Source organism: Nyctibius grandis, chromosome 5 (assembly GCF_013368605.1).
Source record: "Nyctibius grandis isolate bNycGra1 chromosome 5, bNycGra1.pri, whole genome shotgun sequence".
Taxonomy (NCBI): domain Eukaryota; kingdom Metazoa; phylum Chordata; class Aves; order Nyctibiiformes; family Nyctibiidae; genus Nyctibius; species Nyctibius grandis.
Genome location: NC_090662.1, coordinates 88,688,517 through 88,713,174, shown reverse-complemented (window position 1 = coordinate 88,713,174; position 24,658 = coordinate 88,688,517). Strand labels below are relative to the sequence as shown.

The window sequence follows — 24,658 nt, the reverse complement described above, 5'->3', positions numbered from 1 at the left end:
CTACATTGCACCCTAGATGGTAGATACACTTTTTTCCCTCATCTCTGGTCACCTGCCAGTCCTCAAAATTATAGCAGTGGGAAAAAATGCAAATGAAGTCCATGCTTGACAGCTAAACATAATTGAATGCATGATCCATATTTGAAGAGTTACCTTAAAATAAAAAAGGTAGCATATATAAAAATCATTTAAGGTCACCTGCAGATTTGAATTACAGTTCTGAAGAATTTCCAATTTTATCATCTCACTGGAAGGTACAAACTATGCTATCTTTTATTTTGACTGAGATAAAAAACTTTGCAGATATTAGTGTAAAGATTGCATTCTGTAAAGACTTGGACACTCAGGGAAAAACACTTGATACAAAAAAAATTCTGCTAGTTTTGTTGATGGCCAAGATAGACATAATCTACAAATTTATGTTATTCCACTTAGCAGAATTAAACTAGTCAGATGAAAAACTACAGATGTAGTCCATATGAAATAGCCAAGCTCAGGGGTGAATACTAAAGAATCTTTTTACCTTCTCAGATTGTAAAAAGTGTAGTGAGCCCTAGAGACCAGACAGACAGCATTGTCTCCATAAGAAGCTAGCTAATTCAATGCTAGTCTTCGCAGACCTCAGTTGCATATTATCATGACATTTTTGGGGCGTTGTGGAGGGGAAACATTTATTTGGCTATATTGGTTTTGAAGAAACCTCTCTAGTGATGTCTTGGCTATGATATTCCCAGGCACTTGATTTATGCATTTGTTCCCTTGCTACTAATACATTTTTGCTTAGATTATATTTACAACAAAAAGACTGAAATAACCACTTGCTTTCAGTTTCTGGGTTCCGTTGGAAAAAGATTATCAAGGTTTGGGCACTTACGGCCTTATTCAAGTCACCTGGGCTCCACTTACATTTCTGTGCTTGGTCAATGGAGAGGGGTAGTTGCCATCAAAGGATTTTTAAGAGCTCAGGTACTAACCAGTGAGGCCACAGAATTTTAAGAACTTCTTCTCTTTTAAAGTGTCTCCACAGTCTGCACAGGAACTATTTAGAGCTATTCAGTATTTCTAGTTATTTTCAAATGGGTAAAAACACTTGATGTTGTATAAGCAAGCACGTTGAAATTACAATAAGCATCAGACATTCTGCAAGATAAAGGCATTATAGAACAACTTTGCTACTAATGCATATTCCTGTTTAGCTGACTATCCATACTGCTTGGCTGCTCAGGTACAAGTTCAGGTGAAGCAATGGAGAGCACGTGAATCAGAAAACACAAGTGTGCTGGTGCCTTAGCACAGGCATAAACTCTATTTCAAATGACCAGAACACACTAGGCATAGGTTGAACCAAACATGGCAAGATAAAGTCCACCAGCAGCATGCATATGATACCTCTACCTGCACAGGAAAATGCTTTGACACACATCTTGACATGACAGAAAACATACATAACTTTACCAGAGACTGCTTTCCATTTTTTCAGCCTATCCAAAATCTCCAGGTCTACCTTTACAGAGAATGGTTTTTGTCTCTTACATACAGACCTTGTAGAGATAAAACCTAAGTATCTACAACGAAACAGGGCAGTGCTGTGGACGAACTCATTTAGATATGCAAGTTGATCTCTTCCATGAAAATAATCTCTAAAGATATTTCCCAAGATATAGTTGCCTCTTACCTGGTTTGGGTTTGTAAATCATTTCACCACGCACCATGTGAATTGTGATCATAGCCATAAGCACGGACACAAATGGGATAAGAAAACCAAGGTTCCTAGCCACAGACTGCTGGATGTAAGAAATGCTGACAAAGACAACTGCCGAATTTAAGTTAATCAGCCAATAAAACCTAGTACACACAGACAAAAGAGAAAAGAGTGGAGAGGCTGAATAATATAAGGCCTTTACAGAAGATTAAAACATTAAATACATGTTAAGTATGGTAAGCATGGACAGCATCAGTACCATGCACACATTGACTCAGCAATTAACATCAAATTTCACTTGGATGTCTCAGATCCAAGAGGTATATGATTAAAGTAACTGTACTAAGGCAGTATAGCTGTACAAATTATCAATCTAGTAATGGAAATATTCTTGTGGATCAGACTAATTAAATACATCAACATTTACCATTTACACATTTAATATCTGATAACATAAGTTTTGTATATGTAATATCATCAAATCACATACTTTAAGCTTAAGAAAGAAGTGTCTTAATGCCACCATCCCTTGTTTAAGAAATATTAGAATTTGATTTATCAGAAGGGATAGCTTTTCCATTAGTTGCAAGGCTCAGCTTGAATTTTTGTTGGCTTCTGGAAATATCTTGATAAGGAGGTTCCCCAACAAAGTTTCTCTGAGATTGCCTTTTGCAGTAGAGGTGCTTCCCAAGTAAGTGCTGAGCCCCTCCTATGCACAGAAGGTAGTCAAATGAAAATCACATACTCTTGGAAGCAGGTGGCATATCACTAGTGATAGGCCTACCACAGCTTGGAAACTCTGACAATAGCACATTAAATATGCTTTAAGGAATTATAAAGATAGCAAAAAGCAACTCCAAAAAAAAAAAAAAAGCCAAAACACCACATTTCCCTGGTAGGATGCAAAATGATAACTACTTATTTTCTTTATCCTAGTAAATGAGTTTATATCTGCACAATTAGGCGTATATTGTTGCCACACTTTTTTCCTTGGATTCTGACTCCTTACATAAAACATGACAGTAGTTCTTCTAAAATCCAGCTTTTTTGAGAAGTAGTTAACTGTATAAGTATTCATGAAAGTGAAACATGTAACGTACTTCATATTCTTCTATTGCATAGCCCTCTTCTCACAATATGACTGACCAATTTTTACTCTCCCATTCATAATTACACGTGTTTCAGTTATAACCCCCTCTAACTCCTGTTAAATTCTGAGGTGCTCCCCTTACATAAAATGAGGGTTTGAGGCTACAGAGCAGACTTGAATATTCTACATCTCAGTGTAAAGAGATCAGATTTAGGGAGGACCTGCTTTGGTGAAGTCACAGTTTGCAAAAATACTAACTATCAGGATCAGTATGATACTTTATTTGAAGTCTCAGAGTCAGTCATTCAGCAATTTTTGCTTCAGATTTGATTCTGGTTTGCAGACAGCCTTTGAAATTTTAAGTTAGGAATTTTAAGTTTGACTAAACCTTCAAGTTCCAAGTTGGCTTTAAAGACAACAACTGTACTTTAAACAAAGGAGGAGGATCAATAATGTAGTAGTACTACCCCAGTATATCACAGATTACATTTTGTAAGCAATGGCAAGAGGAGATTCCTTCACCTTTACAGCTTAACATATTGCTTGAGGAAGCAAAGCTTGCTTTATTGTGTGTCACTTCTGCCTCATGTATGCTATTGAACTCGAGTATTTACTTCTCCTAATTAGTCTAGAATTACCTTCTCAACATTAAAATAAAAATCTTAAAATGTTGTAGAAGACCAGTTACTCTCTAACAACCCAGCTCCCAAGCTTTCCAGCTTGATCCCTCCTCAGCTGCAAATGACTGGGCAGAACAGGAGTGAGGTATCAGCCTACCACTGCAGCTCCCTGTATCAGCAATCACAGCAAAATGCTTAGAGCTGAAAATCCTAAAATGGGGATTGCGAGTCTCTCTTGACACCTAGAAGACTACTTCAACCCAATTTCATTCATTTGAAATGACTTCTAGGCAGCCTGCCATAATTGCCAAGACAAACCATAGTCATATTGCAAGTTACAGTACTGAAGTGCCTGCTTCCACTTGTTCTGATATTGCCCATTACATCTCATCTAACTAGTGCCAAGAAGCAAAACCTTTATCGTGTCAGAAGTACGGACCTTGGTAATGCTACTCAGGTCTGTTCAGTTACAAAGACAACACTCTCTCCCCCTGCTAAGGGATGGGAGATGACCACAGGGCTGTGCAGCGATAGGCATGGGAACATGCTTATGCAGATTGCCCCACATGATCCAGGGCAACTGGCAGAAGAAAAATTACATACTCCACCAGGGCAAACTCAGTGCTGCCGAGAGCCACGCAGCAGCAGCTCTCCTGGAACCAGCAAGGACATGCACAACAGTGAGCTCTCCTGCTTCATGCATTTCTCTGAAGTCACACCAAAACATGTCTGAAGTTTGAAACTAATTACTGTTCTCCTCTACTGAAAGCAGTCCCTAGGTACTTTGGAATAATGTTATTCTGTGATGACAGTATAGTTGGAGGGATTTTGTACATACACATGTTGACCTCTGTTCAAGCTTTTTAAAAAAAATACAGTTACACAACTGCTTCAGCTAGAACTTGTGAAGTTTTGAAATGATTCTTAGCTGACACTTTTTAAGTTTCAGTGGCTGTTTTCCAAACTTTCTAAAGACACGTGCCTGAGCTACCTGAAGTCCTGACACTCTTTGTGACTCTACAACTGTTTCACTGGAAGTAGGAATCTCCGAAGAAAACCCTTGAGTACAGGAGAGTGCTTTTGTTTTTCACCACTGTATAGCAAAGTACTGTAAGATTAAAATGTAAAGCTCCTGTCCTCTCACAGAAATGAGAAGGAAAAAACCTCAACATGTTTTAGCAATCCCTATAGACCAAACAAGATAGATAAATTAACCTCAATGCACACATCAAAATCTTGGGATTTGCATATATCATACTGACAGCAACAGATCAGAACCTACACAAACAGAAGCACATCTTGCTGGCTCTCATATACCACAGCTATCTGATATTGCAATATTTGGACTTGCATTACGTAAAGTGCCTCAGAGATCCCAGCAGTGCATAGCTGAATTAAATACATCAAACCGAATATCATGTCCAACTTTGCAGGGAACGCTCCTTCCTGGAGCTTCAGCACTCTGAGTTCTCCTCACAGTGAGAGCCAAATGCCAACTTGGGAGGCCTATTTAAAGAACGCAGTCCAGATACAAACCTAAATGTAATTCTGACATGCCCATAAAAACCTAATAATCTTATTCTAACATTTTACAGAAATGTATTCATTGTGATAACTTTAAAGAAGTAACATCCAGGTGACTTCCTATTTAAAAGTATTGTTTATGTTTATACAGTATTCAAAAAGTTTTTACTTAATGTAACAATTGAGATGAACCTGTTGAATGAAACATTCTGAGATCAAGTAAAATATATGAAAATATTATAAAATTGACCTTTTGCCATTTTTTGGATTAATTTTGAAGACTCGGTAGATTTCCTGTAATTTGAAATATTATTTGCTTTGATTTTTTTAAGGGTGCCTAGCTCTTGCAATTTAAGTTTTGATTTATCCAAACTCAGACCTAGATATTTCACGTATGGACCAGTATCCAAGCTATATATTATTCTATACTACAGCTTCGTAGGAGGAGGTAATTTTTTTCAGAATCACTATGGAGTTCTCTGCAAAGACAAGGTGGGGAAGAAAATCCCAAAGGGGTAGAAAAATATTTAAAAAGTCAAAGTAAAGTGTGTCCAGGATAACAGCAGAAACTAATCTACAGTATATGGAAAGAAAAAATATCTAGAAGAGATATAAGATAGGAGAGAAGATAAATGCTACTGGTCCCACGTTCTCTGCGTTTTTTTTAGAGCAGATCAGTAAGACAAGGCCAACACTGCTAACTCTCATCACTAGTCTGGATTGTACCTTTTGCTCTTATTCTCCGCTCCCATAGACAGAATTTACTCCTCCTGCTGCAAAAATAGCGCCAGTCCATAACCTTAACCTTAGAAAGGCAGAAGTCCTTGAGTAAACTTAGTCCAGCAAAATTCAAGTCCCTTCTTTGCTTAGCATTGGTATATTCTGTTTATTTAAAAGGTCGGAGTCATAGTTCATGCTAGGGGTTAGAAGCAGGCCCTAGATGTGCAAAGCAATCCTCTTCAAGGACTGAATTAGACAACAGATAATTAGAGGGTCTTTTAACCCAATCTTTAACCCAGTAATTCTGATTGTTTAAACAGAACTTGGCTAAGAGCACAGACTCAGACTCACCACGAGTATGCAACCATCTCATTTTACATTATTTTAAAATTCAGTCCTGTGACAAGCACCTACCAAAAGCAAATAGCCTACCAAGAAAAAGTGATTATATTCTGAGAAGACTTAATGACATTAAGAATGCTAAGAATGAAACCCTCATTTTTTAAATCTTCAGATTGCAATTAAACAGCCCCTCCTTGGATGCCACTGCAAAAATTATTACATTTTTTTTAATTGCACATGTGCCTTTCTCGATATTTCCAGAGTTCCAAGAACTGACCCATTTGGATTCCCCCAAGGAACTTTTTATTCTTATTATATCTCCTTTGTAATCAACACTGAGAAATGTCACTTTGATTAAACACAATTCTGAATGGCTAAGACCACAGTACAATAAATTCTCCAGAGCTATCCTTCAGAACAACTGATTGCTCTGCAGTCTTAATCCCCCAGAGTCTTATTTAATCAAAATGATGTTGCTAATTAAGGATTAAAACTCAGAATAGAGTAAAAAGGAAGGATTTTTTTTTTTCTTCTCTCCTATGGGCAGGTCAAGGAGGCAGAATCTGCTCTAAGGAACTAAACAGTCTCATCCACCTTTGGTAAAGCTGCCTTATTCACTGAAGTTTGGATTTAATTCAAACCTCTGATATTAACATAATTGGAGGAAAAAAAGAATAGCCAGGAAAGCCATCCCCAAAGGAGGGGAGATCTGATTCACCAAGATCTTCATTGATTCTTCAGCATTGCATTGTTAATATGCAAATGTGCTCAGTTTTGATTTTAATAACTGTGCATGTATAGGGAAAGGAGAGAAAAGGGGGCAGTTTAGGGTTTATGTCACCCTGCCTTGAAGGAGGAATCTGGAAGTTCCCACTGCGATTTCTTTGATCCTCACTCCACAGTTTAACCAGAAAGTACAGGTGGATGCATATAGCACTCTGTATAGTGCTACAAAAGTGGTAAATAACGGCAAACATATCATCAAAAATGACCTCTCTGACACACCGAGAGGGACAAATCATTAATATGAAAAAAAAAGAATTTTAAGAGCCATTTTAGGAGCATATTTTCTCAAAGTTTTCTTAAAAAAATTAAAACATTCAAATCAAAACACAAACATCATGTGGTTTATCTGATGCCAAAGCTTCACAGCAACAGCGCTGAAACAATACAGCAGATCTCTACCACTGAGCTTAGCGGTCAGAGACTACTAGCAATCCCTAGTTCCAGCAAACCAGCAGACTCTACTGCTGCCTGTCATTGCTAAAAATTTACTCTGATGTCAATTCTAATATATCGTTGAATTTTGTCACTATTAGTTAGGGAGTAACAGCAAATCATCCTAAAGGGATAGCCAGATGAAAGGTAGAAAAACAAATAGAATATGTTGTTCTAACAGCAACTAGGTTGTCAAGTTTTTGAGCATTTGGGCAAATCAGTTCATCCTAATTCTGACTGAAGATTTCTGTAGGAAGCCAAAATAGATTATCACCTACTGGTCCTAGCAAAAGGAAAAAAAATAGGAAAAGTTTTTAAGAAGTTCTTGAAAACTATTTCAAAATCTAAATGTTTTGCAGTTAAAAACAAAACATGAAACCCAGCATCTGTAGAATTTGCCTTGTAAATCAGCAGTGAATTTCAAGGCAACGCTCTATCATCTCCAACAGATAATTAGCTGACATTAAGTTACCAACCAGTTGAAAAAAGAAAGAAGTTCCTTTGGTCCACAGTCCTCAAGGTTGTATGCACTTAATGGACAAACTATAGCTCTTATGCCTCCTATTCCCAGACTAGCTGTGAGTAGTGCAAAGTAGAATACTATTTTCTGCTCCCTTTTGGTTAGTGTTTGAAGAATATGTCTTCTGTCAATGTAAATATCTTCAAAGGGGAATGCCACAACAGGTAGTAGGGCTGTGCCTGGAATTGGAAAGAAAATTGTCATTTGAAATGGATTAGAATCACACTGATGAACAAGTTTTTTTTTTTTTAAGCATTTGTGTTGAAAAGACACATGAAAAATAAAAGACACACAACAGAGGAGTGCAAAGATGAAGAGTTTTGATTCTGTAGAGAGCCAGCAACTTTCTGGATGCCGCTACATAGAGTAAGGCAAGAAAGGCCTCCAAGAAAGCAATCTTCCTCTGAAATCCTTGTAAGGATTCAAGTTGTTCAATCAACTGAAGGGCTTACTCTGGAAACACAGCTTCTCTCCCTGGCTTTCCACATTACCTGTGCATAAAGGGCAATAGCTCTCCACTTGCCAGAGGGCACCAGTTAAAACATGTAACTTCACCTGATGAACCACCGATCAAACAAAAAAGCCACCCCATAGTGGAGTGTAGCCGGTTTTTGCACCTTCTTTAAACCCCAGAATTTTAATGACAACCATAATTTAACAAATAAATTCTCAAAACTTTTGTGGAAAATTATCTTTTCTTTCTGCTGCAGCTTCATGTAAAATACATGATGTTGAGAAACTTTACCTATAGAAGCACTGCCATGAATTGCATTTACCACCTCTAGTTCACAAAACAAGTCTCTTGGATTTAATCAGCTACAGATTCTCCCAAGTTGTAACTGGAGACTAAACTCAAAATATATTCATGCGTCAACAACACCAACATTAGCCATGACTAAGACGACAATTGTGCATCAGATCCTAATACGTCAAGAATGTTTAATGATCTGTCTCAAGAAAAAAAGGTTCTGGTTAAAGCAATACCTGAATACATCAAATTCTGTTTGTGTCACCAGTATTTTACTTTAAGATACGCATTGAAAGGACCAGTGGCAGAAGGAGATTCCAAACCAGAAGCCCATGGGAAAAACAGTGGAACATAATAGCGATCATTCTTCCAGGCTGCTTGCACAACGGTTTTGCAATCAGCTCAAGAACACTTCAGGAATTACTCCGATTTTTTTTTCCTTACTTTGTTGCATGTCTAAATAACAACATGGCTGGATATTGCAGAAACCAGACTTGCTTATGCTCAACAACTAGTCCAAGTGAAAAATATTTCTATCAGCTTGGTTTAAGTTGACAGAATAATGACCAGCTGTGAGATGCACTAATTGCTACAGAACAGTCATGCTCATTTCGAACAGTCATAAAAGATCTCCAGAGTAACAGGTGAGGAAGATTCAGAATGTGCTAAATGAAAGCAGGCTCTCAATACAGGTATTAGGATACACCCTCTATACTTAAGGCAAAGTTTGTTTAATACTGATAAGTGCTTAAATACATCTTTCCCTCTTGTCCAAATACAAGAGTCACATACCTTTACATACAATAAAATCTGTTTCCCAGCTGTTGGTATTAAGTTTCTAAACTCTCTCTCAAATTATCTCTCCGACTAAAGCCTCACATTTGCCCCAAACACTAATAACCTTAGATGCTTGTTAAAGGGACCAATTTTAAGAGTTGAGCACCCGTGTTATGAATACCTAAGCCACTTTGGAGGAGTGAAGTTTGTGCACCAACTATCCACAAGATACACATGCAAATGTTCCTTAGTCTTGTTCAAAGCACCGCCTCACAAGAGTACACAGGAAAAAATACTGCAGTGCATTTTGTGGAGGAAGAATTAAGTAATTAGCTGTTAGAGAAGGTGGCCACAAGGTTGGAGAAAATTGTTAGATTTCAAACACAATGCTCAAAAATGCATTTCTGCAACAGAATTACTAAAACATGAAATAGTCACCAGGGTGTCACCTACCTAGGAAGTGTAGAAACATGCAGATGCACACAAGCTTGATCCTCCCCACAAGGCACTCAGCAAGCCAGCCAACCAGTACTGGTGTCAACATGGAGGTGCCTACAAAGCACATGTTGACAATAGCTGCCTGGTAGTTGCGATAGCCAAGTTTGACAGTGCAGAAGAGGATCATGTTGCAGACAATGCCGAAGAACGTGAATCTCTCGCACAGCTCCACCAGCAGCACACAAATAGCCTCTTGGAGCTTCTTCTCAGACTGAGACAGGTTTCCAGCATGGTTGCTTCTCCCACGTAACGGTCTTTGCTCATTATCAGCAGTGTGCTTCAGAAGTTGCTTCTCTTGCATATCTCTTCTGTTTGCACCGGGCATGCTTGTCTTTTTTGAGTACGACTGAGTAGAGCAGCTTATGTTACAGGTATACTTCTGTCCTCCTCCACTGTAATTAGCAAACTGGTAAGATTCTTGCTTTGAATTCCACACTTCACTACTACAATTTCTTAGGGTACCTGTCACTTTTATGACATTACATATGGGATCAAAGAGTACAAAAAAAAAAAATCAAAGAGCTATATCAACATTTCAGTTTCTGAATTTAGCAACACTCAGGAACTCAATCTGTTTATTTAATTAGTCCATTTGAGGGTGAACAAGATTTTTCCCCAGAATTATATTACCTATTAAATTATGTGAATCCGATACAGTATGTGCAACTCTATCTGTATGTTAAAGATAAAGATTTAAATACACAGGAAAGCTAATATTTTCAGCAGAATTCAAATAATAGATCAAGAAAATTATTTGGTTAAAATAATCTGATAATTTAATTAGGCAACAAGTGAAAAACTGTAAGCAGAGATAAAGAGAAGGAATTTTTTTTTAAGGTTAACAATAGCTAATCATTAATACATTTGTTATTTTTGGTTGAAATTCAGATAAAGTTAATTATAAAAATAAATAAAGCTACTACATTTAAGTTAGAAAAACAAATTTTAAAAAGAAAGTTGAATGTATTAGCAAAGAAAAAAAAGCAATCCAAAAGCAACCTAAACCAGACCGGTTTCTCTAGCCAGATATTGTGCCATAGCTACAATGCATCAAAAGGGCCAGGGGCACAGATGATGTGTTCTCTCATATCAACCAAAAGCAATTACCAGTTTGAAAAGAAATTTGGAAGAGCCAAACTTATAGTGTTTTATAATGCTGCTGCTACCTTATCCACAGAGAAGTTTGCAGATTTCCCAGATCGGTTTCTCCATTTTGTGGAGCTCATTAAGATCACTAACACCTGTTCAAAATACTCCCAACTAAGAACGAGAAGCATTCTGCATTTATTTTGCACAAAGACAAACGCATACACATGTTACAAGGCAGTGGTAAATCAGGCATGCTTCTTTAAATAGAGTTCTCAACACTCCTGATGGCATTTTTTGAGACATAGGCTCTGCTGTTTGTTTCCATCTGTCCATATAACTACTCAAATTTTACCTCTTCAGATCTATTTAGTATATGAGAACTCCTACATCCCAAAACAGATGCACAACAGTATATAACCAGTATGGATAAACATAGAGTCCAAGATTATATCCAGGAAAAAAAAAAAAAAAGAAGAAAAAAAGAAAAATATCTGAATGTTGCTGTCAAGTCTTGGTTTACTTCCCTGGTTTGTTTCTAAAGCAACTGTGATTCACACACAAAGCCTAGAAGCTCTGAAGCTTAACTGTAAGTAGCAATTGACTGGTCCCTAAAATAATTCTGAAATCTATTTTTTTAAATCTAGTACAAGTCTAAAGCAAGAACTCAGACACCAAAGAACTTAAAGATTTCAGAATCATCCAGTTAGGGATGAAAACAGCTGTTACTTGTAACATACCAAGAACTGTTTGTCTTCTGATCTATGATAGCTAAAATGATCTTCATTTGGACAAACTAACCAAAAAAGTCCGAACTAGAAATCACTTGTAACTCAGCTTAGCTTCTCCATCAAAGCCTGATGAAGACAATCCTAAATGAAAACAGGAGAAACAATAGTATTTTGACTGAAAGGTATATATATCTTCTGTTGCATTAAGATACTCTTCTCTAACTGTTTATGAAGAAAATTGTTTTTTCTTTTTTTTAAGGAAATGTGACCCTATTTTACAATCAGATAGAAAACATCAGAATAAATACACTCTTGCTCCTATAGATATTTCAATATAAAATCATTTCTTTTCCTATAAATTATTTTTCTTTAAACCTGTTCTCATGGGTGCTAGCAATTCAAAGTGAATCATACCGTGGGAACTAGCATAGACAGCAGGGTTACTAGCTGGGATGGCTGTATGTTAGTCCTCATGTGGTTTCATTTACTCTAATTTTGGGCTACAAGCTAGGGAAAAGAAATAATTGACCGAGCCTTCTAAATGCCATAGGAAGCAGGAGGTGTGTGATTTTCATTGTTACTTTTGAATTGCCTTTGCATGTGACTAATATGGGTGTGGTGGTTATGATAGTCACAGATCACAATCAGCAAATGAGTTAACATGCTGGATGCTAAGAGAATATACAACTTCATACAACAATATGATCTTTATTGATTCATTTTTTAATCACTTCTGCAGCAATTATAGGTGGTCTAATTACTTGACATGGTTTCAGTTGAATTCTAGTTGAATCATCTGGCATTCACGTGGCTTATTCTTAATACACAGGGTAGTAGGACTGCATAATGCCTGATGAAAAACTCTGTTATTTGTTTTAATATATGTAGAGCTTTATATATACTGAAACAGCTAGAAACTAGCTGCACCAAATAACTGCTATTTCAAAATCCAGCCCTTCTGGCAGTACCTCTGTCTGCCAGTAAGGACTGTGTATTTTTTCTAAACAGATCTCTAAAGGATAGTTCTCAAAATGGGACAGTCAGATCTTGGAGAGAGGTTTATAAAAACACTTGCTCTCACATGACAGTGACAGCTCAATAGGGGTCTGGCCATTAATAAAAGAGTTGCTATTTGGTAGCCTATCAACCAAGGCAGGAGGTTACTTCTGCTCATACTGGAACCTATAAATTAGCATTAGGCAAGTGAATTAAGTCACACAGGTTGGAACAGAAATTTTCTCCTAATTTTCTCTGACAAGTGACGTTTGTCAGTGTTTTTGTTATAGGGGTAGTTTATTGAAATTGAAGAGGCAGAACTTCAGTGTCCAGCACAACAGTTCCTCTGGCTAAAAGGCAGTAGAGGCTCTAGACCTCTGTTTATGTTCTAGAAGGGTCAGTCTCTCTAATGTCTTAGCAAATTGAATTCACCTTTATCTTATTCTTTTAAAGAACATGTGAGAGGTGTTACCCTTCTTCATAGCAGCAGCTGTCGTTCTTGCTAAATATCTGGGGGGAAAACATAAATGACATGGACAGACTGCCAATGCAACACAACAATTTTGACACTGTTAATAAAATATTACATGGGTCGAATCTTTCTAGTCAGCACCACGATTCCCATTAACTTGCATGGGTTGAGAAGTTGGCTCAATGACTGCTGATCTGAGGACTGCAATTTCAAGTCTGAAGAAAGGTAGAGCAAAAGCTCTGGGTGAGAGCATTGCCAAATGGGCAAACATGCCTGGGGTTTGCTGCCTGATGGTGTAAACACAGGTCCAAGGTGGTAGGTTAAGCAGGCAGCCACAGTAAAGAAACACAGCTCAAAGCTGGATGACAGAAAGTGAGAAAACAGGAAAATGCTGCAAAGGCAAGTCTGGAGGAATGCTTCTGGCACCAAGTGTCTTGCTACAGCTCCAGGTAGCTAATTAGAAGAGTTAAAAGGTTAGTGACAGAAAAAAGAGATGCAGTAAAAGCACAGGCCAAGACTAGACTTCATGCTTTCCAAAATCACCACTTTAGTTTACTTCTCTTATGTGTATGAGAAATACTCAATTTAACACATAATAGCAGTTACCAGAGCACGTTTGATCCCTGCAGGATGCCCTTCAGCAAGGGCAGTTAACCATCGCTTTCTGCAGGTACTGCTCATGACTGCTTTTGTCTAGTGCAGTGTGTGACCTCAGAGAAAGCGTCAGACACGCTGATGTTAGGTATATCCTTCTCTCTTTTTTTTCATTCCCTGCAGTGACATCTATTGTAGGGGAAAAATCAACAAATGCAAATTACCAGTCTTTCGAGGCATAAAAAATAAGTACTAGAAGCTGTGGTCTTGTACAGGCTGGAGATGACCTATCACTTGTGAAAGTGCTTCACAGGACTTCGAAACAGCTGTAAGGACAGAATTTAATTGTAGAAGGGGTAAAGCAAAGGTTCATATTCAAAAAAACAGATTTAACTTCTAGAATGAACTTTCTTTGTCTTTTTCTGTCAACTTTTTTTGTTCTTTTTTGTGCCTTTTTTTTCATCTTTAGGTGTCACTTTGGACAATGTCTTCTTTCCAATGTCCTATATCCTATTTCATAGGTGAATAATGAACCTTCTATTTAAAATGTTACCTTGGACAACCATTTTAGTGATTTCTGCACTGCCTGTCACTGCAGTCTCAGAGAACTCTAGCTGCTGTGCAGAGAGCCTTGAATCAGACATGGGCCAGAATATGACTGTGCTTCTTTTGGAGTTCACAGCATTTGAAATCTGTATGTGATGCTTCCGAAGAACTTCATCAGCATCAGTAAAAATGCTGACTAATATTTGTCTGGCTACATACTAGAAGAACAAACACACATAAAACCCAAGTGCTCCTTGAATCATGTAAAAGGTCAATTAAGAAACTCAAATGTAGTCACCGGGAGGCTGAGAAAGCTTATTTGTGAAATCGTTAGATTAGCAAATCTACTCAAGTAAAATTGTTTTGTAATCTATAAAAAGCTATTAAATGTTACACTCTGAAGGCTGAAAAATAGTATCCATGAAATAACAAGTTCTTAAAATTACTGATTATATGAGAAATTCTCTGGGAAGTTCTGGAAATATGGTACCTCATCATTGAATAATTTTATTCTCCCTTTGGTAAGCATCCTTGCAAAACTTTCCACACTTTAGCCAGATGTAACCAGGATCCTTAGCCCAGTTCTGCCTTGCTGTGGGATAGATGTAATGTCTGTCTTGTTCCATGTATATATAAATAGTTTCTTGCCCAGTTGCTGTGAGTGAGAAAGGTTTGCTAATTTACTTTTATATTTTTTTTTCAGGGAGATGGTTTTAAGATTGCTGATCCTCAAACCTTTGCTATAAATGAGAATTATTTTGGCATGATTACCCTGGTCCTTCAAACCACACATTTTATTTTGGGTATTTTCTTGAAATATATATAACTATTTATGCTAAGCAGTTTTTCATATGTTCTAAGGCTTTTGCCTTATTGCACCTAGTTGACGGTTTTATAATTCAGGAGTAATTGAATTGCAATTATTTTTCATGATGCATGGTGAAGTTTTATATCATGTTGTTGGCAGATATTCTTTATGATGTCATTTGGTCTAATGGGAAAATTAGAAGTAGCTCTATCACATAGAAAGATGGCTTTTTTGTGTCATGTTATAGTTTGTAGATGGCACTCAGGATATTTTCTTTTGACATATAGATTTTTAGGTAGAGACTGAAATGAGATTCTAAAGCAGGGTTCATAGTTGAGACAATATTATCTGTACATCCAAGATGATTTCAACTATTCTCCCATAGTGACAGTTCATTTATATTCAAGTCCATTTAGTAGACTGTGGTTAGTATTCTAAAATACATATATAAGTACTATGTGATGGCAAAGTTTCTGCTCTAAATTCATCCCTGATCCAACGTAACTGGTTTCAGAGAATCCAGGAAAAGATGTCAGTATCTTTTTTAGAAGCAAATATTCATCAGAACAGAGGATTGACAGTAGATCTCCCACCTCACTGAAGAGCTTTCCAACCATTGCAGTGCCCAGATAGTCTCTTAATCTCTCCTGCTGGAGCTGTAACACATTCTGTAAAGGTTTATGAGCTGTAGGGAAACTGACTTTGTAACCCAGCATTTAGGGCTGCTCTCCTGGAATCTGGAGAGAGGTAAATTCAAAGCTCTGTGTTAATTAATAGTTAATTATGTCTACAAAATAGATAGTCCTCAACAGACAGGAGTGAGAAAGCACTATCTGAGAAAAGCACAGTTTGGCACATTGGATGTAGGAGAATGGTAGAAAATGAGAGCTGAATGCTACAGCCAGCAGAGAATCCTTTTACAAAGGGAAAAGAAATACTTTGAAGTTTTCAGTTTTGTCCACAAAATAATATTTGGAATCTCATAAATTTTCATGGAATGGGTCAATGGTCATATGAAACCCAGATCATCTGTCCATATAAAATTCTCATGAACAGATGATTGCATAAAAGTTTATAACAGAAAGTCTCAGATAGCCATCTTGAAACCTTTTTTATTTCCCTCATCTGTTTATACACATTTCTGCCTTGTAAAGTGTGACAGGAAAGAGTGTAACATAACTTTATTCAGCTGCAAACTTGAATGTCCATGAACAGAAAACTGTGAGTTACTACAGACCCTGTCTACAGCACCTTGTGTGACTTGACTGAGGGAGAAACTGGCAGAACTGAAAATGCTTCTCCTTGTAATGGCCAATATTTTCTCATTAAAATTGGTTTCAAATGGAGTTTTTAGTCTTTACGAAAGGTAAACATTGCCAGCAGGTCAAAGGAATGCTGGCATTCCTTTGCCAGCAGGTGCTTTCACTCTGCTCAGCGCCGATGAGGGGGCATCTGGAGTACTGGGTACAACGTCCTCTATTCTCAGCAATTTGCCTAAAATGAGTGAAAGTGAAGTTACACTCCTAATCTGGGGACATGTACAGTAGAACTGTTTCAAAATTAGCTCTCATTCTTGCAGTAAAGTAAAGACAGGCAGGTTGAAATTTTGTACACAGCATGATCAAAATACAGATTTTTTTTTTTTTTTTTTGCTAAGGGTTTTAGAATACATCTTCTAGACATGGTTCTGAACTAATACCATGACTCTGAACAGGTCTGGGCAAGTTTGACTCCTGATGTGATCGTGCAGGCATTTCTTTAAGCTTTCTCTTGTATTTGACATTTAATATGGAAGCCACATGTGTCTTCTGAAGTGAGAAGCCACATGTTGCTGCTTTTTTACTCTGGCACAGAACTACATTAGGGCCTCTATGTCACCTGCATTCAACTATTGTAATGACCTTTGGCTGATGTCCCAGCACACTGAATTAGCAAGCTATAAGAAGTACAAAATACTACTGCTAGGATCTAATCCAGCATATGGAAGGGTAAATATGTAGCTGCAGCTGCACTTTTAATTATGGAAATAAGAAACCAAAGGTCTCTTAAGATACTACAGACAATACAATCCAGGTTGAGCTCTTACTTTATTTAATCCGGTCTTTTGAAACCTTTGTGAAGAAAAATGAGCCTGAATAAGAATTCTAGATCTAAAACCCCTGGGAATGAGGCTCATCCCTGCTTTGAAATAGGCAAGTCATTAGGAGCTTCCCTACTTGCTAAGGAGGATTGCATCATGTTCCTCCCACGTGTTTAGATGTAAATGTATATGTATCCTAATAATCAGCCTTCTTTCTGCTTGTCTTCTCCATGTATGGCATAGTGAGACCATAAAAGTGATTAAAGGCCACCCTCATCATATGGCTGTTTGAAGCACACTGGTCTGCGACATACATGTACATATTTTGTAGCACTCAGCTCTTCTGAACTCTGATTTTCAAATGCACATGACAAACAGTCAATATTTTATTAATAATTCTGGGGAATTCCATGCACGGCTTCTGAAGCACAGGCTGTGTCCAGCAGCAGGTCACATAAAGTGCTTTATTTAGTTTCCAAGGAAGTCAGCTGGTGCTTGGGATAGCATATAATTTTCAGTCAGTGGTATGGGCCATAAACTCTCCATCTTCTCTTCCTTGTTGTTCCTTTTTCCAGTACCCTTGTACCAGAGTTTGAGAAAGGGGCTGCACATAGGCTTGATTTGCACCATATCTGCCTCTAGGATTTTCACAGCCTCCAAATGTTAGTCCAGTAGCACACAGAAACCTTAGCAAGGGGCAGAATCCTTGGTCCAGATATGAGTCTCAATGCAAGAATGGCTTGCCTTATCAGAAGTGCTGAGCACCACCTCCAGTCTTCACATCAATCCACAAAAGCTATGGCTGCTTGGTGCCCAAGGAAAGGCATGGGATGTACCCAGATACCAATCTTCTGGCACTGATACCAGATTTCAACACAACCCAACTCCTCAGCTGATTGTCTATGAGTTTCACTAATGCTGTACCAAAATGCTGTCACTGAATCCATCTAGTACTTTCTTCTTACAGTCCTTCAAAGAGATGCCACAGAGAGGTTAAGTACACTGTACATAGGCAAAAAGAGAAGGAAACCTTGGATTCACTCATTTTCTTCTGACTTTCATTAGTTAGCTGGAGTAAAACACAGTATTAAACCACTTATACAGCTTATAATAAAGTACACTGAGTTGTCTTTAAATATCCTAAGGCAGAATGTATGCTACTGATTTATTATTGGAGACAAGACAGACTAGTGCCTGTTACATGTTATAAGTGATTTGGCTATCATTTCAAACAAAGCATGCTTTTTTATTAAAAGCAGTTCAGTTCCTTGTTTTAAAACCATCAATACATTAAAAAAACAAAAGGGACACCAGATACCAACTTAGTAGATAGTGAAACCAGTATGTTGCTATAAAAAAAAAATATTTTTGAGAATATGGCTAAGGAATCATCATTGCAGAAGCATGGTTTTAAGGGCCACCTGACATGCTCAGTAGAGGGTGCTCAGCTCCATCAGGAAGGTGCTTTTGAAAATCATAGACATTACTGAGACTCAGAGGGTGTTCAATGGCTTGCACTGATGACGTGTGAGAGTAAGGAAATACATTTTGTTAACCTGTAAGTGTGGGCAGCACCTATATTTAATTTCTCTGGATGTCTTGCCATTGAACGTGGCAGGTGAAAAAAACCCTGGTAATTAACTGCAACTTAAACATAGTGGATTAACTTTTTTCAGCTTCAGGTACTGTTTAACCTGACTGATTTTGACTGAAACAGATTAAAGGATGCTCACAGAATCCTTTCCAGTGATGGAATTGGTGGGTGCTGTGATATCTGTCCCAGGGTAGTGAAGTCTTCAGCTGCAAAGGTTTATGAAGGGAATGTCTGCCCATGCCTCAAATGCTGAGATCAATACATCATGTAACTTCATAGCTGGCTGTACTTCTGGGCTTCTACTGTTTGATAACTTGAATACACTTTTTCCTGATTACTTATGGCAGTTTAAAGACATCACTGGATTTCCAAAAATACAGTTACTCCCACCTAAATTCTAGTCTATGAGATATGAATTTGTATTTGGAAGTATTGTTTTCAATTCCTGCTTGAAAAATGTACTACAACCATCAATGGCTGTTACACCTGCTATTCAGTGCTCACGCAGAATGCTTGTGATGTTCAGTACAAGAACCGCCTGCAATATCTGTCTGTGCAGTCTTCAAAGCACGGAAGCAATTTAAGAGAATGAAAACCAGAATAATTATTATTAACTTTTTAAATATTTGATACATTTTTAAGATTAGGAGTTGTTGGTTTTTAAACACTGGACTTTAAATTTCACTCTTGATTGCTGATGTGTGAATTTCAGGATAGAAATACAGTTTTTTGGACAGATTACACAGTATTCAAAAATAGATAATCCTCCCTCATTTTGATACATGCAATATACTACATTTTGAAAAATTCGTTTTTCAGAGAGGTGCACTTGAATGTGCGATTCCAAAACAATATAATCAGACAAAATAGCTTTATCAAAGATAGCAATTCAAAGCTTTTAGTGCAAATGCATCTCAATGCTTACACTTAGAAATTCTCTTTGTAAGATTGTGTTTACAGACTCTGCCACAATAGGCAAAAGAACAAAAATATCTTTGATGATTTAGCAGAGAAAAGGGTAGTACTGAAAAAGAGATGAGAAAGAACGGGATGCAAGACACTATTGAAAAATAATTGATACTGTTACAGGAAGAAAGGCTAAACTGAAAAAGAAAGACAGAGAGGGAATAATAATGACATAAATTTGGTATTAGGTGTTCACATTTTACAATTAGATACATAAGCGTTTGTACATCAGTAAAGTTTTGTCACATTCATACTACACATTGACCTTAACCCACATTTGAGTTCCGCAGCTTTCTTCCCTATTGCTTTCTCCTTGACAGACTTTTTGAAGATCTTAGATATGAAATCTCTTAGCGAGGTGTACAGCAAGTAATTATATTTGCGGCACAAGAGACAAAAGTGGATGAATGCAAACCAGGTTTTGGTTATCACACCAGGATCTGACAGAAAAAGAAAAGCAAAGGGACACCCTAATTTCCTCTCCCAGTTCCTCTGGCCGAGTTGGGATGGTGAAGGAGAAGCCTACATGCCAAGTGATGCACAAGGGGACCACACAGACTACACTGTTTAACAATGATACAGCCATATCACCAAAATGCTTCCTTTCTCCATATGTAACAGTGGGAACGAATTTTGCAGGGAAGACCTCAGGTTGTAACAGAAAAAAGTCTGGAAGTGGCCCAAGAAATCAGTCTGCACATATGTAAAAGTAACCAATACTTCAGCACCTTGCAGAGTTTTAGTAAAGATTATATTTAGTTTTTAGTACCATGATACCTCTCTATCTGCTATACACAATTCCCTTCAGTCCCCTTTCCCAAACAAAACACCACAAACATACTTGAGAGAACAGTAAGACTTTAAAACAAGTACTTTAAAAATAGTAAGTGTTAAACTTCAGATGACCTGTGCAAATCTGTTCAGTCTTTTTTTTTTTTTTTTCTCCTGGATTGTGAATGGTCTTTAATTAAAACATAAAATTTGTTAATAAACTCAAAGCACAAGACGGATTTACTCTGGGGATAATTGCCATGAAATGAGAGTCTCTGTAAAACTCAGCTTTACTTTTTGCAGCATGTGGAAAGCATGGAGCGGATGAAGTAGAGGTACAGACTACCACTAACCCCAAGTGCTAAGCTAAGGAAATCAGGTTGGCTTCCACCTTTTCCTTCCAGTCTTCTCCTTTTTTCTTTTGCTATAATTTCTGCCCCATCCTCTCCATTTCTCCACCCTGCTGCTATTTTTACTTATCGCCAATTTAACCTGCCTTTTATTTATTTTTTTTCTGCCCCTGCACACTCTTATTCCTCTGCAGACAGCGGCAGGAACTGAGATTTCTGTATCATTATTCCTTTTCAGCCTGTTCCCAGACTCCTTTTTGCTATCACTACCTTTTTCTTCATTCTCCCTTTGTATAGTTTTGCTGCCTTTTCTTTGAGGGGATTGGAGAGGCAAAGAAACATGTAAAAAAACCAGAAGCTGGTGAGAATTTATTTTCCTAGAATATGCCAGTTCTTTAAAAATTGAACAATTACACTACAAGGGTCCAGATTAGCAAAAATCCGGCAGATTCATGCTTGTCAGGCCAGATTTGTGCAAAACTTGCCTGCCTTGCTGTCCGCCACTCCCAGGCCTGCTGCCTGAACTGCCTTCAAGTCAGGAGTGACAGATGTTCCAGAGCCTACATCTCTTTAACCGTCTACCAGGGCTGGGATCCTGTGGCCAATAGCTGGAACACACCAGCATGAGTCTTTTCGTTGATGAGAACTTTAAAAAGTTTGGGTATTCTTCCAAAGCTGCCACAAACACAATTTTAAAAAACTAATTCCATGAAGTTGAATTATTATTTTTTTAGCCCTCTCCCCACTGCAGGCTGCATGGGGGCTAGCTGGGACAGTTGGGAAATGGCATTTTCCTCCTCCGTGTTCCAGCGCCCAGAGCCACAGCAGCTTCTGATGGCCAGAATCACTAAAACCAGCAAAAATGTACGTAGTTACTGTCTGCAGTCTGGTGCGTGCTTAGGACCAGGGAGGGGACGGAGCGTGCTTTCTGCAAAGGGAATCTTCTGAAGATGTTGGTGCTACAAATCCAACAATCCTTCCAAGGTATACAAACCAAGATTTCAGAGGAATATGCAGTTACTAAATACAGACAGCTATTTAGCATATTTGGCAAGTGTTTCAGGGGATGAGGAAGGTACCTTTGGTTCCAGTGGCTTTCCATAATTTCAAGTTCATGTTCCATGGAAGACTTGCAATGAGTTTATGCATCCAAGATTACCATACCTCACTAAATCAAAATAAACACTGAATTCAGATCAGATTTTACATTTACTTATTGTTGATAGAGAACATAACTTGGTCCGGCTCTTTCCAAGTGAAAAGAATCATGCTTCCTGCTGAAAAAAATGTCAGGGAGATGTTTAATATGATTGCAACTAACTGTTAATATTCAGGCAGCTGGCAGAAGAAAAATAGCATAGTTATATAGTCCCAGTGCAGAGATGTTACATTTGTAAAATAATCTCCAACACAGTGCTTGCAGCTCGTGTTTGTTCGCATACCTCAGAGGAATGTTTTCTAATCATCCGAAGAAGTTTACAGTGCTGTGTTGAGTTGACACCAGTTGAAATCAGGTCACCAAATAAGAGATCCATCATGAAAACAGCTGTATAGCACTTGTATGTGCTGTGCAAGTGGCCGCTGCTTCCAGTTTGGTGATGAAATCATGATACATATTTTTCACAGTGAAAGATTTTGGCAGTTACACAATCATGCTTTCATGGAGTTGTGAAATCCTGAGCAGATCTGAGCTTGAATCTTAAGTTTTAAAACTTCTTTCTTCTCATAGTCCATAGCGTGTTTCACCTCTGGATTTTGCACATAACCCTCAGTAGATCCGGCAGAGTTTGCCCTTCTCTGCGAGAGAAAATGGAATGCATCAACCAAGAGTAGCTAGGATTTCAAGTCTTTGGCATTGAATCAGGGAAAGAGTAAAAGTTAGATTTCAGAACATGTGTATGAAAGCATCCTTTAGTATATTCGCTATGACATATAGCAGTGTGTTTAAAATGCATCTTATCAGAGCACCAACTGTTTTTCAACAACTTATTTGTGAATTTTTAAGTGTGAATGCGTATCCAGAGACCCAACCTGATAGTCCTCAAGAGTCTTAATTTTCACAGGATGTCTCTAACTAGTCACTTTTGCAAACATTGTCTGTTGCTAATTAAGTCTGGCACGTTTCTGTCAGATAGGCAGGGAATGTTATTTGCCACACTAGAGATGGGTCAGTTATGATACAGAGAATTTGTGGCCCCCTTGCAAGTGAACAGCAGGGCCAAGTATAGAAATGAAGAAACCTAAATAAGATCAGAGAAGAGACTAAGATCTTAAATAATGACTCCACTTACATAAGGATGAAATCAAAGCCATTCAAAATTTAACATGAGGGAAAAAAAAAAAAGCCTCTTCAAAACATCCAATAGTGTGACAATTGGATCATGGGCTTGATGTGTGGGGCACACTGTTTAAAGCCTTTCTGTCACTGGTACTGAGCATTATGTTGACGGCTGCCTAGTTAGCAGAATAACTTTTGTCCTGAACCCACAGAATTTTTCCAGGTAGATGTCCTTTAAATTGCTCTGCCTTGCAAAAAGGCAATTAATTTAAGTGAATCTGATTTTTCCAAAATCAGGCATTAAAATATGCCTTACCCAGCTGTGATCCTTATTGGATCCCTTGGCAAGAATTGTTTTTCATTGCCTATTTGAAATCAAAAAAACAAATACTATACTCCAAGTATTGAAAGATATTTAGCAATTTTTTACAACGACACAGACTTCTATTCATTTCTCAGGAGCGGCTTTGTAATGTGGTGACACTGTGACTTCTGATAGTTAGCAGACATAAAATGGTCTCATTCTGCACAAGAGTTGGATCTTGAGAAATTCTTTTGTGCTCAGTGGTAAGGCTGCTGATGCTACTTCCAGAACTGTCATGCAAAATGTTTTTGCCACGGTCTTGTCATTGTTAATGATATTTAATACAGCCCATAATGTGTTACCATTATCCTTGACCACAGGAAAACGTGGTTTGTACCTGAAGCTGCTCACGATCACAGAATCACAGAATCAATCAGGTTGGAAGAGACCTCTGGGATCATCGAGTCCAACCATTGTCCTGACACTACCATGTCAACTAGACCATTGCACTAAGTGCCATGTCCAGTCTTTTCTTAAAAACAACCAGAGATGGTGACTTCACCACCTCCCTGGGCAGCCAGTTCCAATGTCTAATGACCCTTTCTGAGACGAAATGCTTCCTAATGTCTAACCTGAACCTCCCCTGGCGAAGCTTGAGGCTGTGTCCTCTTGTTGTATCACTAGTTGCCTGGGAGAAGAGGCTGACTCTCACTCCGCTACAACCTCCCTTCAGGTAGTTGTAGACTGCAATAAGGTCACCTCTGAGCCTCCTCTTCTCCAGGCTAAACAACCCCAGTTCCCTCAGCTGTTCCTCATAGGTCTTACCCTCCAGATCCTTCACCAGCTTGGTCGCCCTCCTCTGGACTCGCTCCAACACCTCAACATCTTTCTTGAAGTGCGGGGCCCAGAACTGGGCACAGGTGCGGCCTCACCAGTGCCGAGTACAGAGGGACGATCACTTCCCTAGACCGGCTGGCTACACTATTCCTAATAGAGGCCAGGATGCCATTGGCCTTCTTGGCCACCTGGGCACACTGCTGGCTCATGTTCAGCTGGTTGTCGATCAGCACCCCCAGGTCTCTTTCCACCGGGCCGCTTTCTAACCACTCTTCCCCCAGCCTGTAGTGCTGCATGGGGTTGTTGTGGCAGAAGTGTAAGACCCGGCACTTTTTCTTGTTGAACCTCATGCCGTTGGTCTCGGCCCATCTATCTAACCTGTCCAGATCCCTCTGTAGGGCCTTCCTACCTTCCAGCAGATCGACACTGCCACCCAGCTTGGTGTCATCTGCAAATTTACTGAGGGTGCACTCAATCCCTACGTCT

The 24,658-nt window shown here is 38.4% G+C and overlaps 1 protein-coding gene across 1 annotated transcript in view; it reads right to left on the bottom strand.

Annotated features, from left to right (window-relative positions):
- Positions 1 to 10,084, bottom strand: part of SLC15A5 (solute carrier family 15 member 5) — a 34,772-nt gene extending 24,688 nt beyond the window's left edge. Inside the window, exons 1-3 of the mRNA XM_068402430.1 lie at positions 9,715 to 10,084; positions 7,693 to 7,915; positions 1,676 to 1,845 (exon numbers count right to left, since the gene is read on the bottom strand). Of these exons, the coding sequence (XP_068258531.1) occupies positions 1,676 to 1,845; positions 7,693 to 7,915; positions 9,715 to 10,084 (763 nt within the window). The remainder of the gene's footprint in view (positions 1 to 1,675; positions 1,846 to 7,692; positions 7,916 to 9,714) is intronic.
- Positions 10,085 to 24,658: the final 14,574 nt, after the last annotated feature.